Source organism: Caretta caretta, chromosome 20, assembly GCF_965140235.1.
Source record: "Caretta caretta isolate rCarCar2 chromosome 20, rCarCar1.hap1, whole genome shotgun sequence".
Classification (NCBI taxonomy): Eukaryota; Metazoa; Chordata; order Testudines; family Cheloniidae; genus Caretta; species Caretta caretta.
The window spans coordinates 271,200-298,388 of NC_134225.1; the positions used below are offsets into that span (position 1 = coordinate 271,200).

Here is a 27,189-nt window from a genome sequence, read left to right on the forward strand (position 1 = left end):
GCCATACTTTTGTCAAACGCCTTCCTGAAGTCAACAAAGATGTAGATGTCCTGCTGATGTTGTAAGTATTTCTCACATAGAAGACAAAGGTTGAATATCTGTTCTGTGGTACTTCTTCCAGCATGAAAGCCAGCCTGTTCTTCAGTGATGATATTCTCTGCTTGTGGCTTCAATCTGTTCAATATGACTTTCAACATCACTTTGCTGGGATGGCTAATTAAACTTACGGTCCAGTAATTTTGACACAATTGCAGGTTGCCTTTCTTTGGCAGAGTGATAATTAGTGACTGTGTCCAAATGGAGGGCCACTACTCACTGGTCTGCCAGATCTTGTTGCAGATCTTGGAGAGTATCTCTCTTACTATTTCTCTTCCGAATTTCATCAGTTTGGCTGGGATGTTGTCAATACCTGTAGCCTTTCCATTCTTGAGTGATTTCACAGCTGTCTCCATTTCTTCACATAGTATTGGAAAATCTTCCTTCTCTGTTTGAATCTGGGCTGTCTAAGACTCTGGGATCTCCATTTGTCTGGTGGTTGTATAGATCAAAGCAGTAGTTTGTCCACCTATTGATGCCCTTTCATCTGTAAGACTGTTCCCTTCTTTGTCTTGAATTGTGTTAGCTTTGGTCCATCTTTCCTTCGTCAGATCTTTTACAACATGGAAGGCTCGGCTGTTTTATTGTTGATACGCTCTCCAATTTTAGAGTATTGTTTTTCAATCCATATCTCCTTGGCCACCTTCATTCCTTTCTTGATCTTTCTGCCAGTCGCTCTGTATTTATCAGCTTTCTCAGTGCTGTTCTTGTCTCTCTTAAGTTCTCTTCTGTTGTCCCATATATGTAGTATTTCATTTGTGACCTGTGGTTTTGGTCTATTCTGTCCCCAGACCACACAGATTTCACGGGGAAGACCAGCGTTTCTCAAATTGGGGGTCCTGACCCGAAAGGGATTTTGGGGGGGGGGAGGGGTTTGCAGTATTGCTACCCTCCTGCGCTGGTGGTGGTGGTGGTGGTGCCTTCAGAGCTGGGTGACCAGAGAGTGGCTGAGGGCCCAGCTCTGCAGGCAACAGCGCAGAAATAAGGGGGTCATACCATACCACACCATACCACCCTTACTTCTGTACTGCTGCTGGCAGCGGCTCTGGCTTCAGAGCTGGGCTCCTGGCCAGCAGTCGCCACTCTCCAGCTGGGGTCATACCACCCTTACTTCTGCACTGCTGCTGGCAGCGGCTCTGGCTTCAGAGCTGGGCTCCCGGCCAGCAATCTCCACTCTCCAGCTGCCCAGCTCCGAAGGCGGCACCGCAGAAGTAAGGGTAGCAGTACTGCAATCCCCCCACCCCACACACACGCGCGCTCCCTTTTGGGTCAGGACCCCTACCATTACAACACTGAGAAATTTCATATTTAAAGAGCTGAAATCATGAAATTTGCAATTTTTAAAATCCTGTGACCATGAAATTGACAAAAATGGAATATGAATTTGGTAGGGCCCTAGTTATTTACATTGAGTTTTATAAAACTACCTAAAACTCAGTGGAATTGGCATTAGACAAACAAGGTGGATGAGATGATAATTATTGTAGCATCTTCTGTTGGTGAGAGAGATAAGCTTTTCAGTTTGCACAGAGCTCTTCAGGTTTCAGTCTCCAGAATTTGTGTGGGCTACCAACAGACTCCATCTGAGTCTGCCAGACCTGAAGAAGAGTTCTGTGTAAGCTCAAAACTTCTCTCTCTCTCTGTCACCAGCAGAAGATGATCCAGTAAAAGATATTTTCACCCCCCTTGTCTTGCTAATAGCCTGGGACCAACACAGCTACACTAACACTGCATACATGGGTTTGGCATGACACATGAAAACGATTGCTCTCACTGCTGCTTGGAAGCTGCAATTAACTAAAATTGTCTGAGCAGTACATGTTTGTATTACAGGTTGTATAGTGCTTCAGAGAGAATCCCCACATCATTCCTGTAAGGGAGAGATCCTCCCTGGCTACAGGTTAGGGAAACTGCCTTGCCCAAAGGCAACCTTCCTATACCTCAAACAGTTGTTGAATGGCAGCACTGGGATTAATGTAAAGTTCTTGTGTCTAAGTCCTGTCCTCAGCCCCATTCTCAGAGTCAGTATATTGACCCCTTCCAGCAAAGTATAAATGTTTTCTGAAGAAAATGTAAAGGGGTGTGTGGTTTATTGGTCAAAGCGAGAAAGTCAAGACTGAAAGGTCCTCTTCCTGGTTCTGTCACCTGGGACCTTGGGTGCAAGTTACTTCACTTTGATAAAGGAAACATAATCCTCAGGCTTGAGAGAAACAACTGTTTTTATTATTTTAAAAGAAAAGAAAGGTACGAGTGTTCCTGTCTCTGAGCCCTAGCGGCTTAGTTCTCAGATGCCTCCTTAGGCATGTTGATACTGAGGCCTGCCAGTTGCTTCAGCTATCAAAGCCCACGTGCTTCTTACCAACCCTCCCAGGCCTCTGCCCCAAGTAGCTCATCCGTAACCTTGCACTGCTTTTCAACCTTATTTATTGGCTTGCCTTGTGGCAACCATCAGTCTCTGGGCTTTCAAATGAAATGTTCCAACCCACAAAGGCCTCTGTTGTCCCTCTGTGTCCCCAACACATTTGCTGGCTCCAGGATCAGCCTTGTGCTCTGAATGGCAAAACCCTGCCTCCTGCACAGTTTGTCCCTTCAGTGTAAATGCTGTGCTTCTCTCTGACCTCTTCGTGCCTTTGGCTCTGAGGCACTGATACTTTGTGCCACTCAAGCCAGCCTTCACTGTGACTGGCGGGTGCCACCCCAGGGCCCACAGCAGTAATGATCTCCCTGCTTGTCTCCCATGGCCCTCAAAGCGCTTTGAAAAGGTGAGTAAGGGGCAGTCTGGGAAGGGCAAGGCGTGTTGAGGGGCGAAGGCAAGGACCCTCCTCTCCCTTCTCCTGTGTCTCCACTGCCGCCCCCCCCACCCCCCAAAAGAAGCTGGCCCGGCGAGAGGCGCGACTTGCGGCCCCTGGGGGCGGGGTTCTCTGCAGGGGGCGGGGCCCACCCTGCCCTGGGGGGCGTTAAATGCCCCCCGTCCTGGTGGGGCGGCGCAGTCGCCGCCTGCCTCCCCTTCGCCGACCATGGGCGGCCGGAAAGTCTGTATCGTGGGCTCCGGCAACTGGTGAGCATCCCCGGGGCCGCGTCCCCTGCCGCCCATGGAGCCGAATCCCGCAGCCGGCCGCGGAGCCTGCGCTTGGGCGGCCGTGGGCGAAGCCGGGATTCCCGTCCGGGGCGGCGGCTCCCAGCCGAGCGGGTCAGGCCGGGCCCTGGCTGCCTCGGGGCCGCCCCCTGGCCGGGGTTGGGGGCTTTGCGCCCCGCTGCCTCGGAGCCGGGCTTGGATGCGCGCCCCCCGCGGTCTGCCCCCTTGTTCTCTGCCCCGCCGGAGCCCTGCCTGTCCCTCTGCCCTGCCCTGCCGCCCCGGGGCTCGGGGTTATCCCTGCACACAGCCAGCGGCCCCGCCCCATTCCCTGCCCCAAGTGTCCTTAGCCCTGTTAACCCCCCGCTCCTTCGACCTCCTCCTTTGACCCCCCCCCGCAGTGGATCTGTGGGGTGCCCTGGGGCCCTGCCGGGGGCTCTGGTGGGACCAGTACCTGGGCGAGTGCCAGCCCTCCCCACCACCAGGGAAAAGACTCAAGGCAGGGGACTGGCATCCACTCCCCTTTCTGTGACCGTGGCCAAAGCCGGGGGCCTTGCTCTGCCGGGGCCATGTGGGAGAGCCCGCGCAGAGATTCTGCTGCTCAGGACCCATTGCCCCTTCCGGTGCCTGATTGTGCTCTCCCTCTGTGACACCCGCCCATACATCTGCCTCCTCTGCTCCCTGCAGGGGCTCAGCCATCGCCAAGATCGTGGGCCGCAATGCAGCCAAGCTGGAGCAGTTTGACACCACGGTGAACATGTGGGTATTTGAGGAGGAGGTGGGTGGGAAGAAGCTCACCGAAATCATCAACACGCAGCACGAGAACATCAAATACCTGCCAGGGCACAAACTGCCGCCCAATGTGGTGAGTCCAATATTTTTTTTTGAGGGGGGAGACACTATTTCACCAGTGGGCAGGCTCTGTAGTCACATCAGGTACAGGCTGGGGAGATGCATGGAAGGTTCCTGGTGTTTCACTAGCACCTTTTGCTCCGAAGCACATGGAGGCTGAGGTGTTGCAGCCAGCTCTGGGCTGGAGGGCAGCAATCGAACATTGCACAACACCCTGCAATTGGGCAAAGACCTGATGAGCGGCTATCCTCAGGTTCCAAAGCTGCCTGGATCTCCCACTCAGCTCCCCGGGAAGCACAAACTAACCCTGCTGGAATGAAGTGATTCCAGGCCTGATGCTTAGACTGCTAAGCCACCTCTTTCCACTGCCAAAGCACATGCCAACCGATACCCCAGGAACACCTTCATGGGCCACTGAAATGCAGTCAGTGCTGGGGTGGGCCCCAGCAGCTGTTCTCCAGCACCTAGCAATGTCACATGACCTCACAGGCTGGGAAGAGGCAGAGACATGTCTCCTGTTGAAACTGCTGGGAGGATTGCAGGGGAGCTTGGGGGCAAATGCCTCCCTCTCCAGCCACAGCAGAGCCCCGAAATGCAGCTGTGGATAGAGGAGCTGGCTTGTGTCTCTCCCAGCAGAGTGAAGATCAAGGGGGGCAAGGCCTGTTTTCAAAGGCTTGTCTCCGTGGTGACGGAGGTAATAAATAACTATCTGCTCCGGAGTCGTCTAACTGAGCTGGTTCCCTGAGGCCAGGGGACAGAGGGAATGGCTTGTGCAACCCTTGCGGGGACGGCTCCTGCTCAGTTACTCATTCATGCAGTGACCTTGCCCTGTGCACCCTGCACTGTGGCCCCTGGCTTCTCTTACCCCATGGAGCCCCGCTCCCCTCCCCGCTGTTTGGCTGACCCGGTTTCTCACCCATGCGCATGCTCTACCGCACCCCTGACTGATGCAATGGGTGCCCTAGTTGCTCCTCACACCATACTGGATGGGAACCGCGCTGCATGTCTGGTTGTGCTTCAGGGTGTCAGGCCTGTGAAAAGCCCCCGTCTCTCCAGGGATCTGTGGTGTTTTAGGGGCAGTGACTTCCATTACAGAACCATGTGCCAGCAGAGGAGCAGAGTTAAACCCAATTAAGACCCCCAGATAGGTGTGTGGTCTCCCCATCCATCAGCCTCATCTCCTGTCCCCACCCCAACCTCCCTGTCCTCTTGGATGGCCTCTCTCTTCCTGTCCTGGCCATAGGCTGAGCCTTCCTCCAGGTGGTGCTGTGCCATAGAATCATAGAATATCTGGGTTGGAAGGGACCTCAGGAGGTCATCTAGTCCAACCCCCTGCTCAAAGCAGACCAATCCCCAATTTTTGCCCCAGTTCCCTAAATGGCCCCCTCAAGGATTGAACTCACAACTCTGGGTTTAGCAGGCCAATGCTCAAACCACTGAGCTATCCCTCCGCCCGTCTTCAAGCCCTGGTTGCCTCATTGGACCCTGTCCCAAAGACCCTGCTTGAACTCTAGGATTGAGGGGAGAAGGTCACGTGGCTCCTGACTTCAGGTGGGCTGTGTCCTTGCAGAACATGCTTCCTCCACAGGGGAGCCTCTGGCAGCCCACATTCCCCACATTACCTAGTAATGCCCAGGGTTTTACAGGCCCCTCCTGGCACTAGGTAGCAGCTCTGTGACAATGGACACAGCTCCTTGGTGATGGGCCCGTTCCCCTGCAGGTGGCGGTACCAGACCTGCTGACGGCCTCAGCTGGGGCAGACATTCTCATCTTCGTGGTGCCCCACCAGTTCATCGGCAAACTCTGTGAGCAGCTCAAGAACCATGTGAAGAAGGAGACCATCGGGGTGTCGCTCATCAAGGTGTGAGCGGGGAGCAGCATCTAGATGCTGAGCCTCTGAGCCTGGTTCACAGGGGTGGCTCTGTGCGCTGGTTGGCAGGGCATGAGCTGGGTAGGGAAGGGAGCTGGGTTGTAGCAAGAGGGGGCCAAGTCTGTAGGTGGACAAGGAGCTGGGGAGGAAGAGTCTAAGGCATTTTTCACCTGGAAACTGGGTTTCATGGGTATAACAGGCACGTTCAGGCCGCGGCACGGAGGGGAGCAGCAAGCAGGGTAACTCAGAAGGAATAGGAACAGGGTACTTGACTGTGCGGGGGGAATACTGCTATGGCATTGGGAGAGGGTGTGTGGGATGAGGGGAGACTATGGACCAAGCATTGGGATTGGTGGAGGGATAATGGGGCATGGGCATGGGGGTTAGGGCACTACGGAGACAATAGAGATCATCAGGTGGGAGACCGAGGCATGACGGTGGGCCATGGGCCAGGGTTTAATGCAGGTGGGGCACAGGAGACCCAGAGCGCAATGCAACTGAGGGAGCTTGGGAGATACAGGGCATCCGACCCCCTGGGGCAATAACCACTGCTCCTGGTTGCATCGCAGGGGGTAGATGAGGGCCCAGAGGGGCTGAAGCTGATCTCGCACGTTATCCACGAGTGGCTGGGCATCGAGATGAGCGTCCTGATGGGGGCCAACATTGCCAATGAAGTGGCGGAGGAGAAGTTCTGCGAAACAACCATTGGTAACGAGCTAACCCCCCACTGTTGCCCCCTCAGCCTGGAGCCAGGGAGGGGGCAGGGCTAGAAGGGGTTAAAATACCCCACCCTACTCAGGGGCTTTACCAGTCTTCCCTCCCAGGACAGAGGTCCTGCCTGCTGCCCACCCCAGGCACAGGGCTTGGGGTGGGGGTCGGCAGGGAACCCCTGCAGGTGTCATGCTGAGGGAACTGATGCCATTGCTTAGTTGGGTGGCGTTAGAAAAGTGACTCTTCCTCCCCAACCCATCCCTGCACCATCGGGGTGGGTCTTTGAGCATCAGCCAGCTTCACCAGTATGACTGTGTGAATTTTCTGGATTTTCTGGCTTTGCACCATTGGCAAGGGGCACAAGCCTCTTGACTCCAAGGGGGCTGGAGCCTTGTGGGGGAACTGAGCAGAGGCCATGTGGCATCATGTTAAGGGAACTTCTGGTGACACTCTCCCAGTCTTCCATTATCAGTAGGGTAGCTGGAAAGCTCAGCTGATGACAGGCCCGCTGTGTGGCCTGTTTGTTAAACATAGAAGCAGCCAAGATCAACAGAGTGGCTGGCTGGCTTGGGCACCTCTTCCGTTCATGAAATTCAAAGGTGGCTTTGGCTTTAAAAGCAGGCAAGACACGGCAAAGGGGGTGGGGGGAGGCAGGCTGGAATGTTGTAAACCCATCATGCTCTTAGTCCTAATCACGGGGGTGCCTAGCAGCCAAAGCCCCGTTGTGTTGGGTGGTGCACAACCACACAGACAGTATCAGTCCAAGAGCTGGCAGGACTGAGGACCATTTTCATGGCATGGGTGCATGTCAGTTATATCTTGGTGGATGCACCAGAGGCTTGGAGTTGGTCAGGTCTCCTGGGAACTATTTTGGGGATATTACTTTATCTAGCATTGCAGCCTGAATGTGGCACTTTCCAGCCATGCATAGCAGCCACGTCCTTGTCCTATGGGGCGCCACTCAGGCAAAATGCAGACAGCAGAGGAGCAGTGTTGCAGCATGAAAACCAAGAGGCTGAGCTGGGTCTTGTACCATGTTACGTTCATGGGTTTTTTTAATTTAGGGCAAAAATTTCAAACCTGGATGCTTGGAGTCAGGGTCTTTGAGCCCTTCGCTGGCCTGGCTTTCAGAGGGGCCAAGACCTGTTGAAATCAGGCAATCAGAGCTGCTGACTATGAAGCCAGGTCCTGCCCATGCCTAAATGTTGATGTAGGAGCCTGGCCCCATGTCTGAAAATCACAGCCTCTCCTGGTCCATTATTAAAGTGGGCACTGTAGCTCGGGGACAGTCCTCCAGTCCTGGGTCTTTGCCTGCTAATAGCTATGTTTTACAGTAACATCTCTTCCTTCTGGGTTATTTGCTGTGTTCAGAGTCTCCACCCCTGCTGAATGTGTTGTTTTAATTATTAAGAAATATGCCTCACTCATACAGACCAGAGCTGGTGAGCCTGTTTACAACAGCTCCTTCTAGACACCCAGGCCACACCTGTGGCTCACCCTTCGTTTGTATAGTGCCCAGCAGTAGGGACCCCGCCCAGATCTGGAGAGGCAGTGTGGGGGTGATGGTCATACAATACTATGCATCCGGTCAGGGTAGGATTGTTCCCTGCAGCATCTGTCACAGCATATTAAGAGCAACTTGGGTCCAACCGCCGTTATGGCTGTACAGGTCAAAGCCTCCATTGCGCATCCCTGGGGAGCTGTTGGGGGATTAGAGCGGAGAAGCAGTGACCCAGTGCAGGTGCCTCGCCCCTTGGGGGTCTGTCGTGTGTATTCGTGTTTGTTGCCCCCACAAGGAGATGAGTGACTCACACATAAAGGTGGCATTCATTCAACTCAAGAGCAGGCAGGGAAAGCCAAGCACGTGTTGTCCCTAATTAGGTCTCAGCATGTTAAAGTCATGCCAGACGTGCTCTGGGTATAGGCTCCTTATTAAGTCAAAATCGTGATTCTGTCTCCAGTTGAATTAGCAACAGGGCTCTGCAACTGCTTCATGTTCCAGTAACATTCATCAATCCACTATGAGGGTAAGAGTCGAAGCCTGCAGCAGAGGGACAAGGGGCATAGGTTGGGGTGGCGGTGAGGGGAGCATTTAGGGATTTGTAATGTCAAACAGCCAGGCTGTGGTTCCCTTTATCACTGCAACAGCTGCAGACTCCACACCCCTTGCTGCTGTCAGCCCTTGATAGACCATCTGTCTCCCATGATATCCCAAGGCCACCAAGGCTAATGACTGATCCAGTCTGTGTTTGTCCAGCATCCATGCAGGAGCTTTGCGGCAGGTTTATTTCTCCTTGCCTGTCGATGCTTTCCTCGGTCAACACTTTGAGGACTTTCCATGAGGGCAACTGTCTGTGTATGTTCAGGAGTGCTGGATGAAATTCAGAGGGACCCCACAGGGGTTGGCTCACGCTGCCTGTTGGCCTGGCAAGACTTGGATTTAAATTATATTTGGAGGGTAGGGCTCATGCGCTGCCCTTCTGCCCCATCCACTCAGGGAGTCTCAGAGCACTTCACCAGCATTAAGCCCCCCGCTCCCAGCAGCCCACAGAGGTCACTGTTGTCCCCACCAGGGCCGGCACCAGTGTTTTTGCCGCCCCAAGCGGCAAAAAAACCCAAAAAACTTGCCGCCGAACACAGTGGCGGAGTGATGGTGTGGCCACCGAATTGCCACTGAGCGTGAAACGTGCTGTGACGGAGCAGCTGCCGAATTCCTGCCGCCGCCGAGGGCAGATTGCTGCCCCAGAGCCCGATTGCCACCCCTTTACATTTGACTCCCCAGGCACCTGCTTGGTTCGCTGGTGCCTGGAGCTGGCCCTGGTCCCCACTGTGTGTCAGTTTCCCCATCTGCACCATCTGGTTGTTACTATGATGTGTCAAACTGGGTTGCTGGAACCCTGGGAATGGAAACCAGGAGTCCTGGCTGTTAAGCCCTGCATTTAGCTGATCAGGGTGAGATGCCATGTGTAGCAGCTGGAGTTGTGTTCCTGTATTAATGATGTGTCCCAGAGGAGGGAATCCTGCTCCGGAAACCTGCACCTCTGCTTCCTTTTGCAGGTAGGACCCTGGAGTCCTTTTGTGGAGCCTCGGCACAGGGGCTGGACCAGTCCATGTGCCATCTCTGCTGCCCTAGTGTAGATAAAACCAGATCCCTCCCCACTGCTCTGCAAGGCCCCAGCTCTAACACCTGGCAAGAGGGGCTGAGCTATCAGGAGTGTGGAGGCATGCATTCATCTCCCCTACTGGGCAGGTTGGAGGTGGGTACAATCCTCTCCAGGGTGTCTGCCAGTAACGCTGCTCCCCTCCCTCCCCCCCTTTTAGGCTGCAAGAACCTGGAGCATGGGCAAATCCTGAAGGAGCTGATGCAGACGTGCAACTTCCGGATCACTGTGGTACCGGAGGCTGACACTGTGGAGATCTGCGGGGCCCTCAAGGTGCATGAAAGGGCAGGGCATTGGGTTAGCAACAGGCCTGGCCTGCCATCTCTGCAGGGCATTTAGGGAGGCTAAATGGAGAGGCCCAAGTTGGACTTTGGCTGGGTCACCACTGGCACAAAGCATCATGGGAGCAATGGGGAGGCCTCAGTGTTACACCAAGTCCAGCAGCATGCCCATGCTGAGGCAAGTGGACATAGTGGGAAGGATGCCACCTAGGTCTCCCATCCAGGTGCTGGCCTGATCCACTCCTGCTTAGTTGACACTCTGAGCAGGAGGAGCAGGTATGGGCCCTCAGGAAGGTGCCTTGATGCTCCAGGAACATGCAGGCAGCTTGTGGCACTGACAGGGTGAACCCTGCTGGTAACAGGCTCCTCTGGGCTGTCATCCCCCCAGAACGTCGTAGCTGTAGGGGCTGGTTTCTGTGATGGCCTGAGCTTCGGGGACAACACCAAGGCAGCTGTGATTCGCCTCGGGCTGATGGAAATGATTACCTTTGCCAAGCTCTTCTGCAAAGGCCCTGTCACCTCGACCATCTTCCTGGAGAGCTGTGGGATCGCCGACCTTATCACCACCTGCTATGGTGGCAGAAACCGCAGGGTGGCTGAGGCCTTTGCCAGGACTGGGAAGGTGCGTGCCAGGGTGGGGAACATTGGTGGCATCAGGGACCTGAGCCTCCTGGTCTTTTGTGGGAGGAGGAGGGATGGGGCTGGGCAGTAAATGGGCTGTAGCAACAGGTGCCCTGTCCTGGTGGGTCGGAGCCCGGTGGCCTAACTTTCCTGGTGAATCTGGTCAGCACTCACTGTCCCTGCTGCATTGGCTCAGCCAGTGCTGAATGCTGCAGAGGAAAGTGTAACTCCTCCACACCCATAACTGGACAGAGCTCTGCCCTGACACAGCCCTGGTGCACAGCTGTGAGCCCGTAGGTCAGATCCAGGCGGTGGCTGCTCTCTGCAGCCCATTTAGTCCTCCCGTGATGAAGCTTTCTGAGCTGGGGAAGGAAGGACAGGCTGGGGGCCGGGGGCTGCAGGTGAATGGGCCCAGCTCACCTTGTGGTTGGGTTGTATTTGGCTTGTTTAGTCCATTGAGCAGTTGGAGAAGGAGATGCTGAATGGACAGAAGTTGCAGGGTCCCCAGACGTCCGCCGAGCTGAACCACATCCTCAAACACAAGAATCTGGTGGAGAAGTGAGTGCTGTTGCCCCTCCCCTTGGCCTTGCCCATGGTCTCCCTTGGAGCCCCACCTATGAGTAGGTCGGGCTCTCTGGCACATCCCAAGCCTTAGCTCTGCACCCACATGTGTAGTAGAAGTGGACCTGCCCCAGAGTCTGGATTGTCTGCCCCAGAGATCAAGGTCCTTGGTGGAGACAGAGGGTCAGCCTGCTAACTCCGGTGAAATCCCAGCAAACCACCAGTTGGGCAGCTGGATGGTGGCAGCAGCTCATTCCTTGTTAGCTGATCTGGCGCTTTGTCCCTGCGTCAGTGTCTCTCTTGTTGCCCATATAGCTTTTGGAGTTCGCCTTTCTTAGGCTCCCAGGCCGCGGTGTTGTCAGGCACTATGGGCAGTGTCTGCCATTGTCACCAGCTCCTGCCTTCCAGTCTGGTTCCTCATTTATGAGCCGCCTGGGTAGGTGCCTAGTGCATGTGAGGACAGGCCTGCCTGGGGGCTGCACATCAGCTGCTCTGCATGCTGGATTGCAAAACTGCACCCTCCTTGCTTGATATGGGAACAGGAGCTCCAGTCTCCTGCAACCACCCCAGCCATGGTGGTTTTTAGAGCAGGTGATGCTGCTCTTCTCACATGTCAGGCCAGGCAGAACTGGTGCTAAACCCAGAAGAGATCATCTTGGTGTAGCAGTGACTTGCCAGTTACCTCTGAGTGCAACCACAGGGTCCTGACTCCTGTGTGTGCAAAGCCAGGCATGTACCTGTGCAGATCTCGTAAGCTAAGTAGGGCCATCTTGGCCAAGACCCTGGAGGGGAGACCTGTGGGAAAAGCAAGGTGTTACATTTCTGATTCAGTAGGAGACACTCTTCCCCCTGGATTGGTGTTGAGCCCCAATGCCCAGCAGAGGGGTTGGGGGAGGTGTCACCTGTTGAATGAGGCACCAAATGTCTGTGGTCGTTAAGATCTTGTGGCACCGAGTGCTAATGCCAGGATCGGGGCTGTGCTCTATCAATGTCCGGTCTGATCTGTCTCTGTAGTCTCGGCTGGATACACCAGTCTTCATTTCCTGCCCCAAAGTGCTAAGTGCTGGTAAGCAAAAGATGTGGGGTGCAGGGATCCCTGTTGTTCCTGCAGCTGATGCTACAGAGGTTGAGACTCTGTATGTATTAGAAATGGATTTGCCACCATCAGTGCTGCATAGTGCATCACTTTGTCCATCTGCCCATAGGTTCCCCCTCTTCACTGCTGTTTATCAGATCTGCTACGAGGGCAAACCCATCGCTGACTTCATCAACTGCCTCCAGAACCATCCTACCCACATGTAACTAGGCCCGAACCGCTGAAACGGGGAGAAAGCCACTGACGCAGCATGAGCCTTCATGTACAGAGACACTGGATCCTCCATGAGCCATGGCAGACCATGAGTAAGGGGGGGTCCTTTCCATCGCCCTGGGGCTGGGTAGCCCTCAGCCTGGCGATGCTCTCTTGATTCTATAGGAAGGCACCAAATTAAACTCCCTCCTTCTCTGGGGTGTCTAAAATTTGCTGGCCCCCAGGATATCCTCCTTGGGGAGGACATGGCATCATATTCCTCATCAGTGATGCAACTGGTGCTGTTCACTGTGCGGCTCTTCTGGGCTTCCTTCGTGAGCTGTCTGTAGATGAAGCATTTGGAGGTTGCTTTGGCTGTGAGGACAGTCTACTTTTGCGCGCTGTATCCCTGACAGGGGCTGCCTGGCAGGGCAAAAGTCCCTTGTTGTCTGCTGCAGTGGTAGTTTGTTACTATTTTTTTTTAGCTTACCCTCCCCGCAGCGAGGGACTGAGAACATGTGCGGACACCTGCCAGATTTTATCTGTCCACTGCCAAACTCTTTATGATTTTAAAAGGGGTCATTGATCTTCATTTGTATAATCAGCCCCAGGGCATAGGAGCACCTGCACATGAAACACTGCTCCCCAAAGTCTCTTCCATTGCCTTGGTTCCAGCCCAGCCCTGATTGTGACACTGCCAGGACCCAATCAAACTGGTGAGGGTGAAGTCTCATTTTTGTGCCAAGATAACTCCACAGGTGTCAAAAGGCAGCTTCCCAGGGCTGTGTCCACTGCAGATTGTTAGAAGCAGCCAAAGGAAGTTCTTTGGCCTTTTACTCTGCAGCTCAAAGCAAACCCCACTGGATACTCAGATTCCTGAATCCTCTCCTGTCCCCTGTGACTCTTGGGCCACTCTGCCTTGCAGCTCCCTGTTGTGTCCCATGTAGCTCTTCGTCCCTTCTGAGCTTTGTGCAGCTCCTGTCTGGCTCGTGCAACCAAGGGACTCATGTCCCTAAGTCAGAACTGCAGTGGGCTCCCCTACCTGGATGGGTGGGTTGCTGGCTGTGAATCTTGTTAGCACTGCACCTTCCTAAGCAATTGGGCCAAGCTGCTTTTAATCAAGAAATGGGCTGGACCTGGAACAGCCTCCTGGCCCCCAGAGCATCTGGATTCTGTGCTTTGGGCCTGTCTCTGCTTTTACTTGTGTGCCTTGGAGGCTGCACCCTCCCTGATGTTCCTTTTGCTCTTGCCTGTGGGCTCTTGACAGGCCCAGCTGGGGAGGCTGAAGCTGTCCACTATAATAGGGGCCATCAGTTGTCAACTGAGCTGCATTTCCCTGGAGTAACCCCTGACCTGGAGGCTGTGGGAGGGGAGACATTCACCAGCACAAAGGGGAGCTGGGGTCCCTGTTGACTTTCAGTGGGCATCAGGCACCTTGCTGCCCTATTTGCCTTTGAAAATGGCCCCTCAGCTAGCAAACCTGTTACAAGCCTGTCTGAACCCTGTCACAAAGCTGGATAATTGCTTGCTACAGCTTCACAAGGTTGTGGCCTCCCAGTGCCCCAGGCTGGGCTCATGGGTGTGAGTGAGCAAAATGCTCTCCCACCCCCAGCGCTGGATTTGCCTGGTGTCTCTGGCTGGCTGAACATGAAAGTACTTCGATTGTGAATGTTTAATTAAAATAATATGGGGACATGAAAAAAAACCTCAGCCCCCAGTCTCTGCAGTCTCATTCTGCTGGTGCTGGCTGGACCTAGGGCCAGTGCGAGGCCAGACTAGTGCATCCCCACCGTCCCTTCTGGCCTTAAAATCTCTGTGCTGTACCCCAGAGGGATGGTATAGAGCCCCTAGCGGAGGCAGGTACAGCTGAGTGGCAGGGCTGGCTGCAGGGTTCCAGTTTCTAACTGGTGCCTTGGCTGACTGCTGTGATTCCATTTCATACGCTGGATGGGATGGACCCAAAGGAGCTGGGGCAATTGAGATCTTGCCGCCCACAAGGGATTGGGCGGAGTTCTAGGATACTGTTTCTGTGTCTCTCCATAAGTGGGACCCAGGGGTGGGGCGGGGGAATAGGGCTGGGACCCTGCAGTAAGAAGCTTGTGCAGCTGTAACCCCAGAGCCTATTTCCACAGGCTCCTCTGACATGCTGTCTTGCTGGTGTGTTCCTTGAGGCTTTATTCTCCATGCTGTTTTACCCCAGGACCGCTGGTTCCTCTTAGCAAAACTTGTCCAAGTACCTCCAGCTGGGTTGCCTCCCTGTAAAACACACCTTGTCCTAAGTGAGCTTTCCAATCCCCCTCCCACCAAGCTTTAGCCAGGGGAACTTAATCTGCTGATACTACAGTCACTCTTGTGCCTTTTATTAGATGCTCATTCTCTCCAGATACCCTCTGACCTTTAGACTGAACTGACTGTATAGAAGGCTGCCAGCTTCAGCCTCCTCCCGATCCTGCTGGAGCTACAGAGAAGAGAAAGAACCTTACGCCCCTGCACCCTGACACCAGTCTTGGTGCTGGCTTTCTGCTCCTATTGCCTTGGAGATCTGAGAAGTCCAGCTCCTTTTGCATGAGGTGCTTCTATCAGAGATCCCGCATTAATATGCAGGAGGACTCTCCCACCCAGCCACAGCTGAGTCCCAGCGTCTCCCTCAGAGCAGTCTCTGAATTACTCCAGCCTAGGCCCATTGCAGGGTGGGAGGGTCTCTGAAATGCTTCTCACCCTGCCCCATAAGCTGCTCTCCAGTCCCCCTGCAAGCAGGCTTCTTACACCCTGGCCTTGCATGCCCCAGATCCCAGTGGTCCAGATATTGCAGTGCCTGATGCCAGGCTGGCAGGGTGTGTGTAAGGATGTGGCTGCAGCAGCTTCTTTTACAGGTAGGTGCTTCCTGTATTCCCCAGGTTGCCTTGTCACATCCAGTAGTGGAGGGTTTTTTAGTAGCGAGGGCTGAACTTGATGTGCTAGCACTGAGCAGCTTTACCTGGGATGTGGCTAGCTTGGTCCTACCATCAGACTTCACTGCAGGTGTGACAGAGCCCAAATCCCCTGGGGCAAGGATGGGCAGAGCTTGTCTCTGAGAGCCTCACTGTTCGTGGGGAAAAGCTCCCCTCCCCTGCCCTGCCCAGCTGCTGGAGGTCGCTGGCTATAAAAAGTCTCCCCTTTGCCATTTGGAGTTATGTTCTGCAGACACAGCACACGTCAAAGGGCACTCTGGATGTCAGTGCGGCTCCAAGAGCTGCATCTGTTCTGATCCCAGGTGCGGGGGGGGGGGGGGGGGGGATCTTTACTTGCCAGCAGACCCAGAAATGAAGCAAGCAGGGAAGCAGCCTAAGCATTTCCACTCTCAGTTTGTCTGTGGCTGCGAGGGACTTTCAAGTTGGAGCAAACTTTTATGAAGTCAGCACTAGGGTGCTAGCCCTCAGGCTGCAGGGCTAGCAGCAGTGAGCATATATCCTTGCTGCTGGCCCTTTGGAGGAGCTAAGTCGGCATCCTGGCAGCATAGCAACTGTGGGTGCTGTGACGAAGCGGGACTGTTCTTAATGTTTCCTCTGAATATTGTGGGGATGCCTCAGTTTCCCCTAGGCAGTTCTTAAGTATCTAGGGGGTGGGATAAGGGTGTATGATCGTTGCAGAGCCCTAGAGGGCAGGTGTGTGCAGGGGTCTGGACACAGAGAATGGCCGACACCCTGTTTCCTGGCAACTGATGGCCTGGCCCTTCCACCCTGCAAGGTGAGATCTAAAGAGTTGGAGAACAAAGGAATCAGGTGACCTCCTGGCCCGGGAAAGGGACAAAGCCATGGGGAGGAGGGGCTGGAGGGAGTTTCAGTTTGGGGCTGGCTGGGGACATGCAGTGAAGTGCAGACGGGGTTGTCTGTCTTACTGACCCCCAAAATGGACCCAGCTGAGGGGTCCTGTTCTCTGCACCCACAAGCTCTGTGTTAGACCATGTTCCTGTCGTCTAATAAACCTTCTGTTTTACTGGCTGGCTGAGAGTCACGTCTGACTGTGAAGTTGGGGTGCAGGACCCTCTGGCTTCCCCAGGACCCCGCCTGGGCGGACTCGCTGGGGGAAGCGCGCAGAGGGGCAGAGGATGCTGAATGCTCTGAGGTCAGACCCAGGAAGGTGGAAGCCAGGGGAGCTTTGTGTCCCGCAGACAGGCTGCTCCCCGAGAGGAGACTCCCCCAGAGTCCTGCCTGGCCTCGTAGGGAGCAGTTCCAGAGCATCGCCCGGGGACTCCGTGACAGGTGACTTGTGCTGTGTTATTGTGAGAGGGACACCTGTTCGGCGGTAAGCAGGCTGCAGCCTCCTCTACAGACCTGCTGCTGTGCAAACTTACCTTAGGGGAATACAAGTCCCTTGTCCTCTTTCTCCTCCCCAATACATCTAATGTGAGTGCTGTGAGGGGCTCACATGAACAACAGAAAGGTGAGTATGGGAGGGTTTCAGAGTAACAGTGTGTATCCACAAAAAGAAAAGGGGTACTTGTGGCACCTTAGAGACGAACAAATTACAAGGACTCCTTTCCTTTTTATGGGAGGGTTGCGGACCACGGGAAAAGCACGGTATGCTACTGTGTGCGGGAGACAAGCAAGCAGCTCATGTCATACGGGGGGGGGGCAGGGAGTAGCAGCTCATGTCACACGGGGGGGGCAGGGAGTAGCAGCTCATGTCACATGTGGGGGGAACAGAGGGGGTAGCAGCTCATGTCAAATGGGGGGGCAGGGGGTAGCAGCTCATGTCACACGTGGGGGGGCAGGGGGTAGCAGCTCATGTCACACGGGGGGGCAGGGAATAGCAGCTCATGTTGCGGAGGGGCAGGGGGTAGCAGCTGATGTCACACGGGGGGGCAGGGGTAGCAGCTCATGTCGCGGGGCGGCAGGGGGTAGCAGCTCATGTCACACGGGGGGGTGCAAGAGGTAACAGCTCATGTCGCGGGGGGTGCAGGGGGTAGCAGCTGATGTCACACTGGGGGGGCAGGGGTAGCAGCTGATGTCACGCGGGGGGGGCAGGGGGTAGCAGCTGATGTCACACGTGGGGGGGCAGGGGGTAGCAGCTCATGTCACACGCGGGGGGGCAGGGGGGTAGCAGCTCATGTTGCGGAGGGGCAGGGGGTAGCAGCTGATGTCAAGCGGGGGGGGCAGGGGGTAGCAGCTCATGTCACATGTGGGGGGAACAGAGGGGGTAGCAGCTCATGTCAAATGGGGGGGCAGGGGGTAGCAGCTCATGTCACACTGGGGGGGCAGGGGTAGCAGCTGATGTCACGCGGGGGGGGCAGGGGGTAGCAGCTGATGTCACGCGGGGGGGGGCAGGGGGTAGCAGCTGATGTCGCGGGGGGGGCAGGGGGTAGCAGCTGATGTCACGCGGGGGGGCAGGGGGTAGCAGCTGATGTCACGCGGGGGGGGGCAGGGGGTAGCAGCTGATGTCGCGGGGGGGGCAGGGGGGTAGCAGCTGATGTCACGCGGGGGGGGCAGGGGGTAGCAGCTCATGTCACACGCGGGGGGACAGGGGGGTAGCAGCTCATGTTGCGGAGGGGCAGGGGGTAGCAGCTGATGTCAAGCGGGGGGGGCAGGGGGTAGCAGCTCATGTCACATGTGGGGAGAACAGAGGGGGTAGCAGCTCATGTCAAATGGGGGGGCAGGGGGTAGCAGCTCATGTCACACGTGGGGGGGCAGGGGTAGCAGCTGATGTCACGCGGGGGGGCAGGGGGTAGCAGCTCATGTCACACTGGGGGGGCAGGGGTAGCAGCTGATGTCACGCGGGGGGGGCAGGGGGTAGCAGCTCATGTCGCGGGGGGGGCAGGGGGTAGCAGCTCATGTCACACTGGGGGGGCAGGGGTAGCAGCTGATGTCACGCGGGGGGGGGCAGGGGGTAGCAGCTGATGTCACGCGGGGGGGGCAGGGGTAGCAGCTGATGTCACGCGGGGGGGGGCAGGGGTAGAGTCACGGTGGGAGGCGCGTGGGGAAGGAGCCCGTGGAGGGGCGGAGCGGAGGCGAACGGAGGCGGGCGGACCCGGCTCTGCCCCACGAGCGGGGCGGGAGGCTGGGGCAGGAGCGGTGGCAGCAGGACAGACTCCCGGGTGACGGGGCTGGGGCGGGAGCCAGCGGCACCGGGCGGCGGCCGCTGCAGGCTCACGTGTTCCCGGGCCCGCCTGTGTCCGCGAGGGGACCCGGAGGCTCGCGAGCTGCAGCCCGCCAAAGCCCGTCTCCGCGCCGCCGCGCCCGCCCGCTCCCCGCACCGAAGCAGCCTCGGAGCCTGGTGCCCTGAGGGGGGGCTGGAGAGCGCGCCCCCCCCGGAGCGCGCCCCCGGCCCCCCCCGGAGCGCGCCCCCCCCCGAGCGCGGCCCGGCCCCCCCCGGAGCGCGCCCCCCCCAGAGCGCGCGCCCCCGGCACAGGCTGAGCGGTTTGGAGGAGCCCCCCCCCGCCGCCCCCTCAGGCGGTATCCGGAGCCGCCGGAGCCGCCCGCCGGGGCCAGCGGGGCTGGGCATAGCGGGCGGGGGCGGGGCCGTGGTGCGGGCACCAGGGGTGCTGCCGCGCCCCGCCCCCCCCGGCGTGACGGGGTTTCCGCAGGGGCGGGGGATACTGAGCTCTGAGCCCCCCCGCCGGGCCCGGCCCGGCCCGGAGCATCGGCGGCACGTGGGACTGGGGGCTCCGCTCTGCCGAGGGGAGGGGGGGGCCTGTGACCGTGCACGTGACTGGGGGGGTCACGTGCCAGGCGCCCTGTGGCCGGCGAGGCTAATGAGCAACGCAGGGACAGGCAGAGGGGGAGACAGCCCGCGTCACTGCCCCAGCCCCCCAACCGCCATTGGCTCCCCCATCGCCCCGCCCGAGGGGGGCAGACACCCACGGAGACTACAGCTCCCAGCATGCACCGGCCTAGAACGCCCTGCGCTACGGCACCTGACTTCCGCCGCCCGGCTGGAAACACGTGACCGGAAGGGCGTCGCCTCTGGGGAACGGTGACCGGGCTGAGGGCGGGGTGCGCGCGAGGCGTCCGACCCGGAACTGCCGCCGACCCCGGTCTCCGAGACGCGTCCTCTCGAGCGCGCCCGGCAGGAGGTGACGGTCGCGGGGGGCTGGCCCCGCCCTGCCGCTCGGCGCGCGGGGGGGCGGGTCGCTCCGGGCGGCGGCGGGAGGCCGCGGTCGGTGTGCGAGGCTCGGGGGCCCGCGGCCATGGGCAGCCGGGCTGCTCCCGGCCCCGCGGGGACCTGCCGGAGCCCGGCCGGCTTCGGGCGCGCCCGGGCTCGCCGCGGGAGGGGGACGGGCCTGCGCTCTCCCGGGCGAAGCGCGTTGGGCCCCGCGGGCTCTGGCCGCCAGGCCTCGGCGGGCCGCGGCTGAGACCGGCCTTGTGTTTTCCAGGGGACGAGCATGGCCTCCGCCAAGCAGCTCGCGGACTTTGGGTATAAGGCCTTCTCCGGCTCCATGATGCTTCTGACCGTCTACGGGGGCTATCTCTGCAGCGCCAGGGTTTACCGCTACTTCCAGCGCCAGAAAGCCCTGAAGCCGCCTGAACAGAACCAGCTACAGACAGGGGTCGTTGAGGACTGAGTCCTGCTCTCTGGCCGGCTGCATGGCCAGAGGCTAGGTTGAGATTACGCCTGCTGCAGTAATCAGGTAGCACGTGCAACCCTTCCCGATCACAAATGAGGGCTAGCTTAGATCACTTGGGGTTTTCCTCAGGCACACGACCGTGTCTTGAGTTTTTCTGCACTAGTGAGACGTTACAAAGTAACTCTGTGTAAGCATCGGTTTTGATCACGTGATTAAATATTTTACTTATTTCTTCTCTTGTCAGTATGTGACTAGAACCACCTGAGTGGAGGAGTAAGTCAGTTAAATCAACATCAATACACAATTTTACTCAAAACCCCTCACGGGGGTGGGGGGGGGGCGTCTTCCTTGATGCCGTTCTTCTAAAATTCTCCACTTCCAGGCCAGCAAACTGAATAGCCGCAGGTTGAGGGAGACTGAGGGCTTGTCTACACTTAAAAACACTTTAGAGACTAACCAATTTATTTGAGCATGAGCTTTCGTGAGCTACAGTCTCTTCATCAGATGTATACCGTGGAAACTGAAGCAGATTTTATATACACACAGAGATCATGAAACAATACCTCCAGCAGGACAGTGGGGTGGGAGGAGGTATTGTTTCATGATCTCTGTGTGTATATAAAGTCTGCTGCAGTTTCCACGGTATACATCTGATGAAGTGAGCTGTAGCTCACGAAAGCTCATGCTCAAATAAATTGGTTAGTCTCTAAGGTGCTACAAGTACTCCTTTTCTTTTTGCGAATACAGACTAACACGGCTGTTACTCAAACTTAAAAACACTGTAGCTGTATCCCTATAATGCTTCAATGGAGACATTACCTACACTGATTGGAGGGGTTCTCCAGGCAGCATAGGTAATCTACCTGAGAGGCAGTAGCTAGGTTAATAGGACTATGTCTCAACGACTGCAATAAGTTGACCTATGCTACGCATGAATAATGTAGCTGGAGTCGACATAGACTCGTAGAACTGGAAGGGACCTCGAGAGGTCATCTAGTCCAGTCCCCTGCACTCAAGGCAGGACTAAGTATTATCTAGACCATCCCTGACAGGTGTTTGTCCAACCTGTTCTTAAAAATCCCCAATGATGGAGATTCCACAATCTCCCTAGGCAATTTATTCCAGTGCTTAACTACTCTGTCCGTTAGGAAGTTTTTCCTAATGTCCAACCTAAAGTGCCCTTGCTGTGATTTAAGCCCATTGCTTCTTGTTCTTAACCTCTGAGGATAGGACAATAATTTTTCTCCCTCCTTGCAACAACCTTTTATGTACTTGAAAACTGTTATCATGTCCCCTCTCAGTCTTCTCCAGGCTAAACAAAACCAATTTTTCCCTCATAGGTTATGATTTCTAGACCTTTAATAATTTTTGTTGCTCTTCTCTGGACTTTCTCCAAATTGACCACATCTGAAATGTGGTGCCCAGAACTGAACACAATACTCCAGTTGAGGCCTAATTAGGGCGGAGTAGAGCAGAATAATTACTTCTCGTGTCTTGCTTATAACACTCCTGCTAATACATCCCAGAATGATGTTTGCTTTTTCTGCAACAGCATTACACTGTTGCCTCATATTTAGCTTAGCAACTGCAACCCCCAGATCCCTTTCCACAGTACTTTTTCCTAGGCAGTCATTTTCCATTTTGTATGTGTGCAACTGATTGTTCCTTCCTAAGTGGAGTACTTTGCATTTGTCCTAATTACTTCAGACCATTTCTCCAGATCATTTTGAACGTTAATCTTAGCCTCTAAAGCACTTGCAACCCCTCCCAGCTTGGTATCGTCCTCAAACTTTGTAAGTGTACTCTCTATACCATTATCTAAATCATTGATGAAGATATTGAACAGAACCGATCCCTGCCGGACCCCACTCCTTAAGCTCTTCCAGCATGACTGTGAAGGACTCATGATTACTTTCTGGGAATGATTTTTCCAACCAGTTATGCACCCACCTTATAGTAGCTCCATCTAGGTTGTATTTCCCTAGTTTGTTTATGAGACGGTCATGCGAGACAGTATCAAAAGCCTTACTAAAGTCAAGATATACTACATCTACAGCTCCCCCCCCATCCATGAGGCTTGTTATCCTGTCAAAGAAAGCTATCAGGTTGGTTTGACATGATTTGTTCTTGACAAATCCATGCTATTACTTATCACCTTATTATCTCTTATGTGTTTTGCAAATTAATTGCTTAATGATTTGCTCCGTTATCTTTCTGGGTACAGAAGTTAAGCTGACTGGTCTGTAATTCGCTGGGTTGTCCTTATTTCCCTTTTTATAGATGGGCACTATATTTGCCCTTTTCCAGTCTTCTGGAATCTCTCCAGTCTTCCATGACTTTTCAAAAATAATTGCTAATGGCTCATATCTCCTCAAGTATTCTAGGATGCATTTCATCAGGCCCTGGTGATTTGAAGACATCTAACTTGTCTAAGTAATTTTTGACTTGTTCTTTCCCTATTTTAGACTCTAATCCTACCTCATTTTCACTGGCATTCACTATGCTAGATGTCCAATTGCCACCAACCTTCTTGGTGAAAAACAAAGAAGTTTTTAAGCAGCTCTGCCATTTCCACATTTTCCTTTGTCTTTCCCCCCTCATTGAGTAATGGGCCTACTCTGTCCTTGGTCTTCCTCTTGCTTCTAATGTCTTTGTAAAATGTTTTGTTTCCTTTTATGTCCCTAGCTAGTTTGATCTCATTTTATGCCTTGGCTTTTCTAATTTTGTCCCTACATACTTGTTTGTTTATAGACATCCTTTAAGAAAAGGAATACTTGTGGCACCTTAGAGGCTAACAAATTTATTTGAGCATAAGCTTTTGTGAGCTACAGCTCACTTCATCAGATGTATTCAGTAGAAACTCTGAAACCAGTCATCCTTTGTAATTTGACCAAGTTTCCACTTTTTGTAGGATTCTCTTTTGAGTTTTAGATCATTGAAGATCTCCTGGTTAAGCAGGGCGGTCTCTTGCCATACTTCCTATCTTTCCTACACAGTAAGGATAATTTCCTCTTGTGCCCTTAATAATGTCTCTTTGAAAAACTGCCAACTGTCGTTCAATTGTTTTTTCCCCTTAGACTTGCTTCCCATGGGATTTTACCTACCAACTCCCTGAGTTTGCTAAAGTCTGCCTTCTTGAAATCCATTGTCTTTATTGTACTGTTCTCCCTCCTACTATTCCTTAGAATCATGAACTCTACCATTTCATGATCACTTTCTTCCCGGTTGCCTTCCACTTTCAAATTCTCAACCAGTTCCTCCCTGTCTGTCAAAATCAAATCTAGAACGGCCTCCCCCCCGTAGCTTTCTCCACCTTCTGAAATAAATTATCCAATACATTCCAAGAACTTGCTAGATATGCTGTGTCCTGCTGTGTTGTTTTCCCCAACAGCTGTCTGGGTAGGTCAAGTTACTGCAGGGTCTGCACAGTGCAGAGGGCGAGGGGAGAAATTCTCCCACCGACTTACCTTACTCTTCTCATCAGGCATACAGTACAGGCATCAACTTGAGAGCGAGCTGCTGTTGATTTGGTGGGTGTTCACTATACCCATTAAATCAATCTCAGAGAGTGGAGTCTGGCTGTACTGTAGATGTAGCCTAGGAGAATTCTCCCATTGACCTAGCATTGTCTACACCAGGAGTTAAGTCAGTTTAACTGCATTGCTTGGGGGGGGGGGGTGGTTTTTTCACACTGCTGAGTGAGTTATACTGACCTAATTTCTTAGTGTAGACTCAAACTGAGGAAGTGGAGAACAAATTTCCGGAACAGCTTTGGACTGAGTCCTGCTTCCAAGCATATTAGATTTTGTAAACAATAGTTTCACATCCACGGTAAAGTCTTCCAGTCACCAAACGATCCAGAAATGCATGAATTTAACAGTTGTGTGTCCTCCTCCCCATGGCCAGATGCTCACTTCCACAAGCTTAGAGTTTCATTTCAATGTTAGACAGTTCTGGGGACAGGCTTGAGATTAAAAGTAGAAAATAGACTAAGCAAATTCTTACAAGAACTTTCCTTTAGTTGGAAAAAAAATTATGGACAGTGGAGTTTGCTGTAGATTTTGGTCTCAACACCAAGCCTAACAGACAGAGGGCCTGGTGCAGTCTGAACTTTGCTTTGGACTGTTTTATCTCAATGCTACTAGAATAACAGTGCTATAAAACAGGTAAGCCACAGCTGCTAGTTCCTCTTATTAACTTTAGAGTTTCCTTAATAGTAATTGCAGGATGTGTAAGTATTTCTCTCAAGACAGTATGAAGTGGAAGTAGGTTTGGCAAAGGCTACTTGGAAAAGTATTTGGCCATACTAGACATAGGGTTCTTTTGCTACAGATGTATGTGAGTAGAACACATAGTGAAAGTTTAGCAAGGTACACTAACTCTGGGGCAATTTAGGGACATTGAATAGAAATTATTGGAGCTAGGAATAATGAAAATATTCATGGAGGTAATGTGTCCAGCTTCGTGCACAGTGAATAATTTTACAAAATGTTTGTGAAGAGCCTGTCACTTGATTAAAGCTCGTTTGACCTATAGTCAGAGCACCATAGCTGGCACTTAAGTGAAGCACTGAATCTTAAACACTATTCTCTCTCATTTGAGACAGCAGTCCCTACTGGCACCATGCTGCCTAGAGTATTAGGGGGGTTCACTAGTTTAGGAGCAATTCAACAACTTTCTGCAGTGTATAGGATTTCTTACTTATATGCTAAACTTGCTCAATAGAATCATAGAATATCAGGGTTGGAAGGGACCCCTGAAGGTCATCTAGTCCAACCCCCTGCTCGAAGCAGGACCAATTCCCAGTTAAATCATCCCAGCCAGGGCTTTGTCAAGCCTGACCTTAAAAACCTCTAAGGAAGGAGATTCTACCACCTCCCTAGGTAACGCATTCCAGTGTTTCACCACCCTCTTAGTGAAAGAGTTTTTCCGAATATCCAATCTAAACCTCCCCCACTGCAACTTGAGACCATTACTCCTCGTTCTGTCATCTGCTACCACTGAGAACAGTCTAGAGCCATCCTCTTTGGAACCCCCTTTCAGGTAGTTGAAAGCAGCTATCAAATCCCCCCTCATTCTTCTCTTCTGCAGGCTAAACAATCCCAGCTCCCTCAGCCTCTCCTCATAAGTCATGTGTTCTAGACCCCTAATCATTTTTGTTGCCCTTCGCTGGACTCTCTCCAATTTATCCACATCCTTCTTGTAGTGTGGGGCCCAAAACTGGACACAGTACTCCAGATAAGGCCTCACCAATGTCGAATAGAGGGGAACAATCACGTCCCTCGATCTGCTCGCTATGCCCCTACTTATACATCCCAAAATGCCATTGGCCTTCTTGGCAACAAGGGCACACTGCTGACTCATATCCAGCTTCTCGTCCACTGTCACCCCTAGGTCCTTTTCCGCTGAACTGCTGCCTAGCCATTCGGTCCCTAGTCTGTAGCAGTGCATTGGATTCTTCCATCCTAAGTGCAGGACCCTGCACTTATCCTTATTGAACCTCATCAGATTTCTTTTGGCCCAATCCTCCAATACATCAAGGTGAGAGAAGTTTACAGAGCAGGAGCTGCTGTTTTAGAGAAATGCAGAAAAAATGCAAGTCAAACAAATTTCTGAAGCTTTTTTTAATCAGATAAGAGTAAACAATTGTATAAAATAACTCAAATTTCTGAAGTTCTGCACATGATTATGACACTCAGGTGTCTTCCATTGCCCCTGAAGTACCATTGAGTAAAGAAAGAAGCAAAGCCTCTGCTGTCCTGATTTCCGAAGTCAGTGGTGTGGAAAGGCAGCTGCAGCAATGCTCACTTCTGTCTTTAAAAACACACAGGCAGGGCTGCAACCTCTGCCTGTGTGGAAAGTTAATATAACCCACGAGCATTGCTCCATCTTTGGCTAATGTCCTGTCTTATAAATCTAACCAACCATAGCCTGTAACTCCTGTAAAAAAAGTCTTCAAATTCACATGAGCTGCAGGTATGCATATGCTGTGATATTTCTCTAAATTAAGGTCAGGCGTGCAACATTTTTTAGGTTGTATTTAAGACTTTGGATGGGCATCAAATACCACTTGGTCCATCTTAACAGCACAGATTATAAATTATACTCTCTTTAGCACATAGCATCCCAATGGCAAGTTAAAACACTCTTTGTCCATCACAATCTGATTCAATGCATGGCTGTAACACAGAGTCACAGCAGGACTGATAATTTATAAATGATTTAAAAAACCCTCTGTGGTACAGCTTACAGCATGATGTATCTGGGTGATACCAGACCACAATCTAAATGGATCCTGGAATGCAGCAAGAAAACATACTGAACTTGCACTGGGTCAAGAAACATTTTTGGAATGGTACCTTAACCAGTCCACAGTCAATGTCCATCCCAGCCCAAACTCAGTTTGTCACACAAAAATACTTTTGCAAATAATATTAGAGATGGGACTATTAAATACAAAATGGCTTATATTCTTAAGTTAAATTTGCATCTTTGTTTTTGCATTAGTAATTGGCTCGGTTCGGTCCCTTCTGTGGTGTGAAACCTTAGACTGGTCTGGATTGTGCCCATCTCAGAGTTGATGGATGTTTTTTGAGGGAAGGGGTATCTTGATTAAAGATCACTTAGGAATGTGGAGTGCAACACATCTAGATATTTAGACCCAAGTCCATGTTTGCTGGAGGCCTCCCCCAGCATTACTCCTCTTCTGCCCATTGGGCACTAGCCACATGACCATTAATCCGATTGGCACCATTGCTTGAAGTGCTGAAGATTCCTTTTGTGCTATTTGAAGTCATGTCGTCCTCTTCAGAACTGCTCTCTACATCACTGCGATCATCTTTTGATACCTGAAAGTTTAAAATCAAAGGCAGAAGTGGAAGAAAGATTACAAATTCATAGGGAACAGCTATTTGAGAGGTCTTGTCTATCTGATCAGTTTCCCCCGTATTAGATTCTTTGAATTATTTAAAGTTGAACCCCACAAGTGGGACCTTCCAACCACATATAGGGAGCATGGTACAGAATTCAGAACAGGGGACCAAGTCAAGAGATGATGATGATGTACAGCTTTGGCCAAGCTAACTTTTGCACTTCCAGTTCAGTATTATAGCTCTCTTCACATGGATGTTTT

The 27,189-nt window shown here is 53.2% G+C and overlaps 3 protein-coding genes across 5 annotated transcripts in view; 2 read left to right on the plus strand and 1 right to left on the minus strand.

Annotated features, from left to right (window-relative positions):
* Positions 1 to 3,023: 3,023 nt before the first annotated feature.
* GPD1 (glycerol-3-phosphate dehydrogenase 1) lies at positions 3,024 to 14,224 on the plus strand. Its single transcript, XM_048831647.2, has 8 exons — positions 3,024 to 3,154; positions 3,857 to 4,034; positions 5,742 to 5,882; positions 6,461 to 6,599; positions 9,924 to 10,036; positions 10,433 to 10,666; positions 11,117 to 11,223; positions 12,432 to 14,224. Exons 1-8 carry the CDS (start codon positions 3,114 to 3,116, stop codon positions 12,526 to 12,528), a joined length of 1,050 nt encoding a protein of 349 aa, XP_048687604.1. The 5' UTR covers positions 3,024 to 3,113; the 3' UTR covers positions 12,529 to 14,224.
* A 5,182-nt stretch (positions 14,225 to 19,406) lies between these two features.
* COX14 (cytochrome c oxidase assembly factor COX14) lies at positions 19,407 to 20,288 on the plus strand. Its single transcript, XM_048832293.2, has 2 exons — positions 19,407 to 19,565; positions 19,866 to 20,288. The coding sequence occupies exon 2, from the start codon at positions 19,875 to 19,877 to the stop codon at positions 20,052 to 20,054; it is 180 nt and encodes a 59-aa protein (XP_048688250.1). The 5' UTR covers positions 19,407 to 19,565; positions 19,866 to 19,874; the 3' UTR covers positions 20,055 to 20,288.
* A 5,378-nt stretch (positions 20,289 to 25,666) lies between these two features.
* CERS5 (ceramide synthase 5) overlaps positions 25,667 to 27,189 on the minus strand; it is a 43,251-nt gene continuing 41,728 nt past the window's right edge. For 2 of the 3 annotated variants that reach the window (XM_048832298.2, XM_048832297.2), the window contains one exon: positions 25,667 to 26,905. In XM_048832298.2, coding sequence (XP_048688255.2) covers positions 26,753 to 26,905 — 153 coding nt within the window. In that variant the 3' untranslated portion in view covers positions 25,667 to 26,752. The remainder of the gene's footprint in view (positions 26,906 to 27,189) is intronic. The other variant, XR_007354087.2, reaches the window with a different exon arrangement.